The sequence below is a fragment of the Botryllus schlosseri genome, chromosome 14 (genome assembly GCF_051294905.1).
Source record: "Botryllus schlosseri isolate E-star chromosome 14, Bs_hap1, whole genome shotgun sequence".
Lineage (NCBI taxonomy): Eukaryota > Metazoa > Chordata > Ascidiacea > Stolidobranchia > Styelidae > Botryllus > Botryllus schlosseri.
The window spans coordinates 10,462,789-10,476,298 of record NC_137249.1 but is presented as its reverse complement, the minus strand read 5'-3'; the positions used below and the strand labels follow the sequence as shown (position 1 = coordinate 10,476,298).

At 40.8% G+C, this 13,510-nt stretch overlaps 1 protein-coding gene across 3 annotated transcripts in view; it reads right to left on the bottom strand.

Moving 5' to 3' along the window:
* The window catches only part of LOC145455473 (ankyrin and armadillo repeat-containing protein-like), a 37,203-nt gene extending 24,130 nt beyond the window's left edge, over positions 1 to 13,073 (bottom strand). For 2 of the 3 annotated variants that reach the window (XM_080333449.1, XM_080333451.1), the window contains exons 1-11: positions 12,322 to 13,072; positions 12,189 to 12,261; positions 10,965 to 11,086; positions 7,157 to 7,280; positions 6,050 to 6,173; positions 5,564 to 5,716; positions 4,700 to 4,816; positions 3,868 to 4,037; positions 3,267 to 3,423; positions 555 to 697; positions 375 to 492 (exon numbers count right to left, since the gene is read on the bottom strand). In XM_080333449.1, coding sequence (XP_080189575.1) covers positions 375 to 492; positions 555 to 697; positions 3,267 to 3,423; positions 3,868 to 4,037; positions 4,700 to 4,816; positions 5,564 to 5,716; positions 6,050 to 6,173; positions 7,157 to 7,280; positions 10,965 to 11,086; positions 12,189 to 12,261; positions 12,322 to 12,407 — 1,387 coding nt within the window. In that variant the 5' untranslated portion in view covers positions 12,408 to 13,072. Of the gene's footprint in view, positions 1 to 374; positions 493 to 554; positions 698 to 3,266; positions 3,424 to 3,867; positions 4,038 to 4,699; positions 4,817 to 5,563; positions 5,717 to 6,049; positions 6,174 to 7,156; positions 7,281 to 10,964; positions 11,087 to 12,188; positions 12,262 to 12,321 lie in introns of all 3 variants that reach the window. The other variant, XM_080333450.1, reaches the window with a different exon arrangement.
* Between the last annotated feature and the right edge of the window lie 437 nt (positions 13,074 to 13,510).

Below are 13,510 nucleotides of genomic sequence, written 5' to 3'. Positions count from 1 at the left end.
CGTAACAATTTAAAAAATATTTCCAAACATATTTTGTCTGCACGAAGATTGTAAGAAACATATCATATTAACGCTGGTCTGGCATCAAGGGGGATCTACCTGACATATTTTAGTCATTGATAATTGATTCCTAGGAGGTGTAAATTAGTTTACACAATCCCTTTTTGAGACTTATTTTTCATTACTAAATGAGAAAAACACGGAGAACGATAAATTGAAGGGTATCCATGATATGAAGAAATATGTCGATTTTCAATCTTAGCGCCCCGTTATATATGGTAATCATATATTTGAGCTCAACAAAAATACTATAAGGTAGTGGGCAACAATCAAAAGTAACAAATAATCCACAAACTACAATAAGTGTTGCTCACCCAGTTGCGTGGTAGGTAAGATATACTCGGGACGCTTGGGCTCATCTTCCAGAATTTTTACCAAATTGGCAATAGAGTCCTGTGAAATTTTGCCACAATCCTGCTCCTTCGTCAGTGTCTTAACAAGAATTGCTTCAATGAGTCCACATGCAATCTAAAGATTGGCGTAGGACATATTACCTCCACAACTGCGCTCTCAATATCAAAATTTATTCCGCCATGCGCGTGCGTTAGTCCCGGGCCAGAAAAAGTACGACAGGGGCGGCCTTTATCGTCGCCAAACGCGAAGGGCGGTATCTTATCTTCAGTTGATGTGCTATCAGCTGCAATATGGAATCGTAGTAAGCAGGCAAATTCTCGAAAATTATAAATGTCCTAATGCGTCGACCCGGTCTTTGTTCACTGGTTCAGTTCAGTGCTCCGTAGGATATAGCATAGATATTTGAAGAGCTTCTTGGGGGTACAGAACTTCAATATACAATTGAATAGTATGCTCATATTGACATGAACCCGAATATTTTCGGCTGACACTCGTCAGGGGTAATCGTCAGCAACTAGTAGAGAATTGGAAAGAACATTGTATATCAACAATCGTATCACAAAATATGACGTCACCAGTTGTCAACAAAAGGAGTTCGTGTACCACCTAAACTAGTACATTGAACGCTCTCTCATTCGATATTTCATGCTGGTGACGTCATATTTTGTGATACGATTGTTGATATACAATGTTCTTTCCAATTCTCTACTAGTTGCTGACGATTACCCCTGACGAGTGTCAGCCGAAAATATTCGGGTTCATTTCAATATGAATATGCTATTCAATAGCATAGATATTATACACACGTATATGACAACCAATATTATATAAACCTATCAACTATATCGTCGAATTGAAATAGCTTGCTACAGGGATGTAGCTAGCCGAGAAAAAAGGGGGTGTTTCGTCAACAAAGGATTTCTGAATTATACCCGGTTTATCGGGCTAATTGTATGCACAAATGCTGCTACTACAAGAATCAGATAATCTCGCTCGTGTTAACAACTCTAAACGCATATACATAGCCCTGTTGTATTAAAATATAACGCCAATGTCGTACGCTACGGTCGATAGCAGCCCGAGTACGTCTCTTCGTAAGCGCGCCTCTAATTACAGAGAGCGAGTTACGACTAGGGCTGGGCACAATGATTCGAGTACTCGAATCTGAATCGAGTGTTGATTTTAATAATTCGAGTCGAGTAGTAAAAGACGATTTTAGTTTTACCGATAATTATAGTTTCGATACTAATTTTCACTGTCGAAGCCTTGAAAGCTTGATTGGCCGTATCGCAGCATAAGAAACATTTAGTACAAAGCTACGAACGTTACTGGAAATAGCACATTTCCGAAGCCATGATCATCCCACAGCATTGTCACCAAGTGCAATGAAATCGGTATGGTCGAAAAAATACCAAAGTATCTTTAATGTGATGGATAACAGGCATTATATCCTTTGTGGTGGCATAAAAGGTACATATTTGAACTTTGACGTATTGCACTCTGTTATGACGCCATAATGAGCAATACTCGATTACTCGACTCGACTCGACGCATATTACGTGATTCAGAATCGAATCACTCAGGTACCCGATTTTGCCCAGCCCTAGTTATTACGACATCGACAACGCGCTCGCGCAGATCATATTGCAATCAACGCAGCAGCGGGAGATCTTATAATTTCGCATTCAGATTAGTAGCGGCCTCAACATAACCAGGTTCACGAATGTTAATATATGCAGTCGGAATCTGATATATCGTGATAACTTGTGAGTTGTGACATGATTCATGATTCAGTTCGATGTAACGCCCGCCCGATGTTCCGATCTTTTTTTATTGCGACCCGTAACTCATTCACATAACCCAGTTGTACTATTACAATATAGCACCACAACTGGTAAGCTGAGATACCAGCAGAAACAGACATAACTTGCCCTTAATTACCAAAAGTGAGCAGCGTGATCAAGTTACAATACAGCCAGAGATATTGCCGTTTCGCGCTCACATAAGAACGAGACCTCGAGTCGGGTATCAACAGATTTCACAAATGATAATTTCGAATCGAATGATAATCTCTTATTTATTGATGAAATTGACGATGAATTAGCTCGGTTGTTGGAGTAACGACTGCCCGTCTTGCTAATCGTTACTCGGCCTATAGCACATCTCCTGATTGTCATGGTCTAATATTTGCGGAAATATACACCTTCGCCTTTGCTATGAATTGTTCACAGATCGTTCTGCGGATCTGGATTAATTCAAATTACGCACCATGAGTTTTGATTCAACATATTCGCTAAATTGATGTAGCATTTCTTCTATGTTGGGATGGGTTTGCGAAAGTGCGATGCAATCGTTAATGCTTGAAGAGCTTCTTGGAGGTACAGAACCTCAGTATACAATAGAATAGTATATTCATATTGAAATGAACCCGAATATTTTCGGCTGACATTCGTCACGGGTAATCGTCAGCAACTAGTAGAGAATAAGAAAGAACATTGTACATCAACAATCGTATCACAAAATATGACGTCACCAGCATTAAACTTCGAATGAGAGAGGTTTTAGTGCACTATTCCTAGGTAGTACACGAACTCCTTCTGTTGACAGAGTTTCGGTTGGTGTATTTTGATAAAAGTCGACTCCAAGGCACACAAGTTAATGTCAGTAACCCGTCTCATGCCTAGGCTTCGGCTCAGGCTCGTAATCGGAAAAGCATTCCTTAATTGGATTACGATGCAAAAGAGACAAATGCGTGCAGTCACGTTTCATCTCGGCAACGTATCGAATCAATCTAATTTAATTACGCAATTAAATTTGCTGCTATAATAATCGGGATTTTTTTCGCCACTCACTTGATATGACAGAGAGCATAGAATCAATATCCGGTATTCTCATCATTCGCTTTCGCAAGGCTGCCAGCAACGGAGAGAGAAAAGCGACTATCTTCAACAACTCGAGTTTCTTCTTGTTTTTATCGTCTATTTCCATTCCCATTGCAACCGATTCCATCTGATCAAATCGACTCAGGGATATCACGACGCAACAATGCAGATGAGCAAAGGTATAGAAAAGTGGGAATTACGATTTAGATCGGGGATATCTAGGTTTGAATAGAAAACAAATGGTGTTTAGAACATTTTGTTTCGACATGTTTTAAACAGTGTTTTAAAAAATGCATTCAAAAATGTTTTTTCAAACATTATATATCATATGATCATTGTGTCGATACTTTCGAGATAAACAAGCAAGGACCATGTTTTAAATATATTTCTTTTAAAATGATTCATGTTTTAAATGCAATCCTATACATATCCCTGATATAGATATTGGCCATAAATGCTGCAGCATCACAATGGAATATTGCGGGCGTAAACGGGTAATCGCCGCGTGTAAGTCGTATATTTAGGTCTAAAAATTCATCAGTGTCTTGCTGTTAAATCACAGCATAAGTACCTGCATTCTGAGTCTTCTGCGCAACTTCTGTTGGGAAGAATCGTCAATCTTTTCCTCGGGAGCGACAATTTGGCTTTCAATATCAAATTTCGATTCAAATGCAATTACGTTCGATGCGCTGCAAACTTGTATTGACGTGACGTGGACGTTCATATTGCACCTGATAAATTCTAGAAGGTGTTGTATAGAATTAGAAGATTCACGGAGGATATGTATAGGCATTATACATATTTTGATATACAAATATGCATGACGCAAATAAAGTAATGATTTTCAGTACCCGCAGTACTACTTCGAGCAAAAGTGTATGAAAAAGTTGCGTACTACAAATTAGCAGTCTTAAATTCGGTTCTCACACGGCGTCGAATATGTTTTTTATTCGTCAACCGACTGAACAGGTGTCTAAATTGCAAGGTGCATTTCAACACCAAAAGAGGAATGGCAAAATGCTGGTTTGATATTAATTATTATCAGATTTGTCTCTGTAGAATGTGATCAACCAGTTTGACAGTCTTGGGTAATAACGCCGAATGGCCGAATATGCTCTTCGACGTGGCTATTCTTGTATAGTAATCGTGTCTAACGTTATAGGACCTATATCTGGCACATCTGGACTGCTATTTGTGTGTAGTTCGCGTTTGATCTACCAACGGTTGTACCACTCAAAATGTAGACCGGCGGCTGTGCAATGTGCATATAGTGATCACCTTATCATTTCGCGTATCGCGCAGTAACAACTATGTATAACAATTCAATGCCGTATTTGAACACTCCATAAAGTAGACCGTTTACGATATCGACCAATCCTGAATTCTAGCCCATTGTCCTTTACCAGTGAATTTGCTGAAATATTCATTTTCTCGTTTTGCCGTCATATCATTAGGATCCAGTTCATTTAGCGACTTGTAGATCTTTTCATATCTGGCGTCGTCCGTGACATAATGTTGACCTGGAAAAAATATAATCTCGAATCAGTGCTCTGATAACTAGATTGTCTTCCATGATTCCGTTTATGTAGGTTTGCATTTAAAACAAACATGTCTTCTATCGTATTTTTATTCATGACGTCACGAAAGTGCAACCGTGAAGTCACGGCAGGTTAACGCTGTTGCACCTCTCCTTAAGAATTACAATTGAAAATATGGTTCAATATGGCCCCTTCGACCAAAAAGTCACAACCCCTATATTAAGAGGACCAAAGAATATCTTCGACCAGGACTACATCGCTATGCGGCATTTTTGCGTCGGCGGTCATCATCATCGGTTACCCATCTCCAACTGTTGAACAGACGACGATTTCGTGGGTTACCACCATTTCACATCATATCAATCGACCATATCTAGTGCAAGTCGACCTGAGGCTCACATTACATACTTGTTTGATAGTATAATATTGTACAATTATGACATCATTATAAAGCTTTCGAATATAAACAATTAAAAAAAAGTAATTTGTTAAGAACGCCGTTTAAAACATCTTTTAAACAAAGCGTTTTAAAACTCGTCTTGTTTTAAATGTAACCCTACATCGAGTCCTTGATCATCGGTAGTTATATATATGGAATTTTTTCTTCTATGAATAACGTTATATATTTCTATGAATGGGAAATCATTAATTCTGTACAACTCGTGCTGATTTAACATAGTCAGTTAAAAGCGTTCCCAAAATTACTGCAATTGAATGGCAGTTATGAACCTGCACTTGTAAATTCATCAAATCCGCCCTTGTGATCTGCACCAGATGCGAATGAACGCCATCTATCCGCCAACGGCGGACGTTTTTTCTCCGGCACTGTGGTCCCGTGCCAAAGGCTCTTCATAAGATAATCCACAGAAATCAAAAGCTGACCTGAAGAAACATGTAGAGACGTATAACCAGGATACTAGAAAACATACAAAGGGATGAAGATGTGGGAGGAATGGGTGAGATTTTCTCGGATTGTGATAAGTGATGTAACGTGACGGAACCTCTGTGACGTATTAAATATAAATGTCGCGATCATGTGCATGTCGCAAGTTAGATATTGTTTGGGTGAGGAGCGCAAAGGTGTCAGTTTTCTTTATGTCTATGTCAGTGCTCTATAGGCGTACGAAACTACGCGATAGTTCGACGTAGCCTACCACCTAGAATCTAGCATACGGAGATGGTATATGTATTCACATTAATTTTTCATAAACTTACCCAAAGTGGTATTCTTGTATGCCAATGGCATTTGACAAGTTGAAGTTAAATCGTGGTTAGGTTCAAAAGAGAAAGATGGCAATTGATTGAAAGCAAATATCCCGATGGTGAGATCACGTATAATCTAGAATAAAATGAAATGTCATTAGGAACTATTAAGTATATTATATATGTAGGTACAATGTACATACATATATAGTTTAGTTCTCACACCCAAATCAATTGAGGTTTCAATGTTAAATCAGCGGAGCCGTAAAATAATGCTCTGCAACAGTGCCGCACGGAATATCTATTAATGACGGCACACCTGAAGGTACAACTCCAATCTTCAGAGATTAATGAATGTTAAAATGAGTCACATTCACATATGTATATTAGGGCGGAGCATGGACCGGAGCCGTATATCCGGCTGGATTTTCACATTTATGGCCGTAGCCGGATCAGTGCTTTTTCTGATATGGCCGGACTCGGATCGGAGCCGTATCAGTACTTTTTATTAATAATATGACAGCCTTACCCTCTTCCACCCTCGAATCAATAGTTAAAGTGAAACGTTCATTGAAATAAACCACATGCTAAGTCCAAGTTGGTATAATTACTTCAGATAAGGGTTGGGTTTGATCTTTGAGTTTTTAATGTCCCGTTTGCATTGTTTCAATCAATATTCAATACCATCCTGTGAGTAGATAATTATTATCGGAGTTTTTCGGACCGTATCACGGTCATTTCCAGAATCCGGCCTAAATATAGAAGTCGGACCAGAGTTTTAAAAAACAGGATCGGAGTAGGACTAGAGAATTTGTCGATCCGCTCCGCACTTGTATATGGTTTGTAGCTTCCTACTTACACTGTATGCTCTTGAAAGGCGGTTGTTATTTGAACGGTGTATTATTTGATATTTTAATCAGGTTTTCCTTGGCGTATCCGTAGGCTACCGATGGACACAGGTGAAAAGTATTTACTCACCCCTCTCCATTTGTAAATCGATTGACATTACGCATATATAGTTTTCAATTTCTGCATTTTCAATCACGAGAAAGGTCATTAAGATTTACTATGAGGTCGCGATTTAAACATAACCGTAGCGATTAACTAATACCGACACACCTGATGCAGTTCCCTATACTCCAACGTCGGCACACCGTCCCTCTTCGGTATAAGGACAGTTAAATGTAAGTCTTGTGAAAGTTTGAGAGCTGTAGGCATCCCGTTCAGCGGGAGACTGTTGAATCTGGAAAGAGCAGTGGTTAATGGAGAAATGAACACGGTTGCTTTTGAGCTAGGCCCATATTATAGGCTACGAAAAGGGTTTATGGAAAGACTCATCAGCCCAGCACCAGACTAATATCATTAGTTGATTATATAGAAACACTTTATTGAAAGCAGACTAACAATTATCATTTTAAAATGTTTGCAATGCAGCGTTTCGCGTATGTAATTGTTTCTCTCTCTGGACTGCACGAATTACACCCGCCGCCACATTGCAGCAAATAAAGGTGCTGTCTTCGAAATTCGATGGCATTTTTCTTACACCTACTTGTTTTGACAATACGAAGAAATAGCGAAAGCAAAGCCACTTAAAAAGGCACCTTTTTATCCCATTATGCCCCAATGGGACAAACGATAGGGGGAAATGGGACAGTCTTAAAATATTTAGGACTGCATCAGAACAGAGAACTTTTGAAGTAAAGAATGGGTCGGCAGGTGTCCAATACCAGTTCAAGTTCACATCTCGAAGTTTGGATTCGCAATGAAACTTGCATGAAGATCACTACCGGCTCGTCGATCCACATTGATTATAATGAGTGGTAATAGAACCTTAATGTCCTCCATTTATTGCGTGACACATTCTGTTTTATTTTTAAGGTAGTGTTGGTGATGATCTTGCTTCTGCGCATGCACTCTTCTGTTGATTTTTAGGAATTTCCAAAAATCGGCCTTTGGATGTAAAGGGACCATTGTGCCCCAGCCAAATTGTCCCAATGTGCCAACCCACTTCTTCAGAGCACCACCTGAAAAACTTGAAATCGCAATCCTGCGCCAAAACTAGCATACGGGGCTACTAATAACTGCTCTGATCAAGCTGTGTACAAATTTCAAGCACAACAAACGATATATAGCCACCTAAAACACGTTCGAAAGGTAGCGATGTAAATTTACGCTGGTTAGCAACCCGGCATTTTCTCACCCTGGCGAAATCAAACCACATCAGGATTACGACTGATATGGCACTACTAAATCACCGAAGCGATGTATATTCTTCCTGTCAGTTTTTAAATATTCACGATGTACTATTGTGCCCCTTATCCATTGCGCCCCACCTTCCCCTGTACTTAATCAAGTGATTAAGTTTTTCGACTATACTTCCACATCTATACTTAACAGTGTTTTGCACACAATTGCTTACTTCCCTCAGTTTTGATTTATCGACAAAATCTACTTTATGAAACTAGATAGACCTACTTAAGCACTTTCATATCTTCATTTTCAACATCAACTTGAAGCAGTTTTAACATATATTGGTACTTGCTACTTCCAATTTTAATTCAGTAGAATTTTACGAAGTTATTTCTGTACATATACACTAAACACTCTGATCACTTCTGGTATTGGAATATATTGCTTAGTCGTGAAGATCCATCATCTTGAAAATTGCCATCTTCAATATATTAAATAAAGTATGCGACCTCTTGACGACGTCTGAATGCATCCCAGACCTTCATTTACTGCATCCTCTTGAAAATTTTTGACATATTTAAACTCATAATGGACAAGAAATTTACGACGTTATAATGAAATAAACTCCTCCTCATCCCCCTCCTCCTCCAACTACTATACTACTTATACTTGAGTATAAACCCTAAATACTTTGACCGCATATGAGCCTATGGCTGGAATGGCAGCATAGGCTATACTGCATAATGTTCAATCAAATAATCGGTTGCCCGACATATGAGCATGCGACACAATGAAAAACGACAATTGAGCATGCGACACTCTAGCATGAGGATTGAGGACACATTAGCATGGTAACACATGAGCATAGGGACACATGAGCATGGGGACACATGCGCATGGGGACATATCAGCAGGGTGAAACATGAGCAAGGGGACACATGGGCATGGAAACAGATTAGCATGCGACACTTGAGCATGGTTACACATTAGCATTGGGACTAATCAACATGGTGACATATGGGCATGGTAACACGTGAGCATGGGGGCACATAACCACTGGGATATTTCAGCATGTTGACACTTGTACATGGTGATGTATGAGCATGGTTACATATTAGCATGATGACAAATGAGCATGCGGACACTTGCGCATGCGGCACTTGCGCATGCGACATTTGAGCATGCGACATTTGAGCATGCGACATTTGAGCATGCGACACCATAGAAAGCGACACTTGAGCATGCGACATTTGAGCATGCGACATTTGAGCATGCGACATTTGAGCATGAGACACTTGCGCATGCGACATTTGAGCATGTGACACTTGCACATGCGTCACTTGAGCATGCGACACTTGAGCATTTTTTATATGTTAGTGTGTAGTTAACTAGCGTCAAAATCATGGATTTATACCAGTCCGAACATAATATATCTCTCCTCCTCCAACCCTAATATCCCCGCTCCCAACTTTAATACCCATCACCCCAACCCTGACCTTGGGATACCTTAATCCTAACGCAAACCCTGACCCTAACCAACCCTAATATCCCCCTCCCAACCCTAATACCCACCACCCACACCCTAATCTTGGGATACCTTAACCCCAACTCTAATATCCATCACCCCCAACCCTGCTCTTGGGATACCTTATCCCTAACGCAAAACCTAACCCTAATCTTGGGATACCTTAACCTTAACCCTAACCGTCACCAACCCGAATATCCTCCTCCCGGCTCCCAGCCCTAAAACCCATAATCCCCGACCCTAATCTTGGGATACCTTAACCCTAACCCTAGCCAACCCTAATATCCATCACTCCCAACCCTAATCTTGGGATACCTTAACCCCAACATGGACCCTAACCCATTTCGGACCCTAATGTTCCCCCTACCCACCCACGGCACGTAAAACTTCCCTATCAAAAGAGACCCGCAAAATAAAATAATAAACCCCTTGTCGAAATTCGAATTCGGAATCGCTTTCGTCTCACAAAAGGATATATTATTTTAGTTCGTCTGATACGTGTAAACGATTCCAATATATGTGGAGCAATGACTACCTTTATCGCTTTACCGCGATTTTTGGAGCTTTTCACACAAATCTATATGGTCACATGCTCAAGTATCGCATGCTCAAATGTCGCATACTAAAGTGTCGCATGCTGAAATGTCGCATGCTCAAATGTCGCATGCTCAAATGTCGCATGCTCAAATGTCGCATGCTCAAGTGTCGCATGCGCAAGTGTCACATGCTCAAGTGTCGCATGCGCAAGTGTCTGCATATCCACGTGTCGCATGCTCAAGTGTCTGCATGTAGACTGGTCACATGCTCAAGTGTCGCATGCGTACGTGACCCCATGCTCATGTGCACCTTTGCTCTTGTGTCCCCATGCCCATGTGTCCATATGCGCATGTGTGTCCATGCTCTTGTGTACCCATGCTCATGTGTCGTCAAGGCTCATGTATCGCATGCTCATTAGTCACCATGCTCAAGTGGCACTTACTAAATTGTCACCTTGTTGATGTGTCCCTATGCTCACGTGTATCCATGCTCGTGTGTCCCTATACTCATGTGTCCCCATGCTAATATGTCCTCATGTTAATATGTCTATGTGCTCATGTGTCTACATGCCCACGAGTCGCCATGACCAAAAGTCGCTATGCTCAAGTGTCGCATGCTGAAGTGTCGCTTGCTATTGTGTCGCATGCTAATATGTCCACGGACCCAAATAATCACCTAAAATCTTTAGAGAAGAGCCAATTGGCCGCCGTTTGTCCGATCAGTTCCTTCAACTCTTTTTGTTGATATGAATCGAAGCGAGATACTGCTCTTTGGTCAAGTGAAGTACTCTGACTCACCTGGAATCGAGAATCGAATAAAATTTCCTATATATCGTATAGAAGAGTCTAGACTCTAGACCAGCCGTTCTCAACCTTTTTGGACATGCACCCCACTTCGGGATGGTCGAAAATATTGCGCCCCCTGACCCCCCCTACACTTTTCGTCATGTCAAAAAGAGAACATCATCTAATACAGAGGTAGGCAACCTTTTTGCTAATCACGGCCCATTTCGATTACTTATGTAGCCTGAGGCCGCATAACAGGGCATAACCGTATTGAACTAACTGGACGCGAAATACCTATGTTAATCTGTCCATATCCATTGCCGGTGAACTACGGAGTCCGGACGATTATACTTTCAACAAAAGCCTTTTTTGTACGTACCGAAATCGCGAGTCGCAATGTTATGCTGGGATCGCATATTGTCGCGCCGAGCGCGAATATTTTTCAGATTCACGAATGAATTGTGTAATTAATAGTAGCAGTATCACATATTATTATCAAATATTTATCCTCTCTTAGCGCATGTGATCAGATACACCGGTAGGGTTCATTGAGAGAGTGCTTTTGAAAATTTAGGGCAAGATATAAATGATAATGCATCTTCGGGTGGGCCAAATGTTATTAGTCACTTGGTTGCATGCTGTTATTTCTTGACCCCCGATCAGCGCACCGAACTTTAGGCTACTGCAAAGCTATGAAGTAATGAATAACTTACACGTGGGAATTGCTCCAAATTTTCAAAGAATATCAAAAATTTGCTGAAATGAAGTTGAAGTCAGCCTATATACTCCGTTGAGCGCTAATGCTGGAGTTAGAATTTGGCGAGATTTCTTGAATACGAAATAAGTTTCATCTTTAACAATCGTCTTCTCAGAATGATTGTGAAGCACATTTTTAGTGAGAATTCATACAGACGTGGTTAATTTCTCACGCCCCCCTGAGAGCTTCCCGCGCCCCCAGGTAGAGAACCCCTGCTCTAGACGCTCTGACAGGCTTTCCACGAATGACTATGACTATTCTACGTGAATACGAACAGGCCTTATCGTCGTTGCTATGGACTATGGTCGCATCACAGGTGCACATTTTGTCATCTTCAAAACTCGTTCCCTACCGTACCTTTCCGGTGTGGATGGACCTGCTTGCGCTTGAACGTGCTGTGAATCCGGCTGTTGCCGGTCTGTGTGACGACCTTTTCAGGAATGAAACATTTAGATTGGAGTCATATTAATAACATACGAACCTCTCGTACCTAATGCTGCCAGGGGCATCAGATCCATGAGGCAATGCATTTACGTCCAACGGTGGAACCAAGTTAAGTGCACTATGTGGCCTCATGCTAATGTACAGTTTTTGCCGCACTGTAAAGAATAATTTCTAGTAATACAGTACGATCTAACCACGCACCCTGAAAGTTTTATAATGATTAATATATAGTTCCCTTGCGATAACTAACAAAATAGCCTCGTATCAATACGAATATATATTTGCTTTTCTCCGCGTAAGATACTTTCGCCAGCGCAATTACGCTTCGCTATTGTATGCCGATGGATCTGCGGGAACAATTGGTATTTCTTCATTGGTAAACGTAAGTTGAGATTCGATAAACACACGAGTACTCCCTGTTTGAGCGTTGACGTTATGTTATGATAGAAATTGACAATAGGGTAGAGAAATGTGGACCGGTGTTTCGTTGAGCCGTGAGAAAAACGTCTGGACAATGTCCTTTTCCCCAGTCATCATCGAAATAGTAGACACTGCTATAAATTATCTCTCGGCTCGAATTTCCTTCGGGAGTGATCGACTTTTTGGCCATGTGTGAGTAGGATTTTCGGTCTTGCAATCGCCTAGTTGGCAACATCTTCGTTGCGTGCCCGTTCTTCATGCCAATCTTCTGTATTTCTTATATACAGTGTGAAGTAGCCTATGCGTCTCTCATTTAACACGGTAAAACCGACTCGATACTACACCATGGTAATATTATGTAGTTGAATAGTATATTCATATTGAAATGAACCCGAATATTTTCGGCTGGCACTCGTCAGGGGTAATCGTCAGCAACTAGTAGAGAATTGGAATTGTAGTTGTAGACAAAGGCGAAGACGATACATTCGATGGATGTGATGGGAGTATGCGCAATTAATATAACCATCTCATATATCGGACAACTGACATAGTAATACCATACTATTATTTCATTATTCCGCTCTCACACGCTTGAAAGTTGGAGAGAGGATTTGCGATCTCAATTTCTCGCGATCTTTCATGGTTATTATTATTATTATTGATGAAAAGTTGAGTGACGCTTTTCGCCTGTGAGGTCAGGTGCGTCACGGACTAGAATGAGCGATCGATATCCCGAAATATGGGCAAGAACCGATTTACAAGTAAGTACCACCAGGACCGTAACTCCCGCACCCCAAAACCCCCAATTGGGGAAG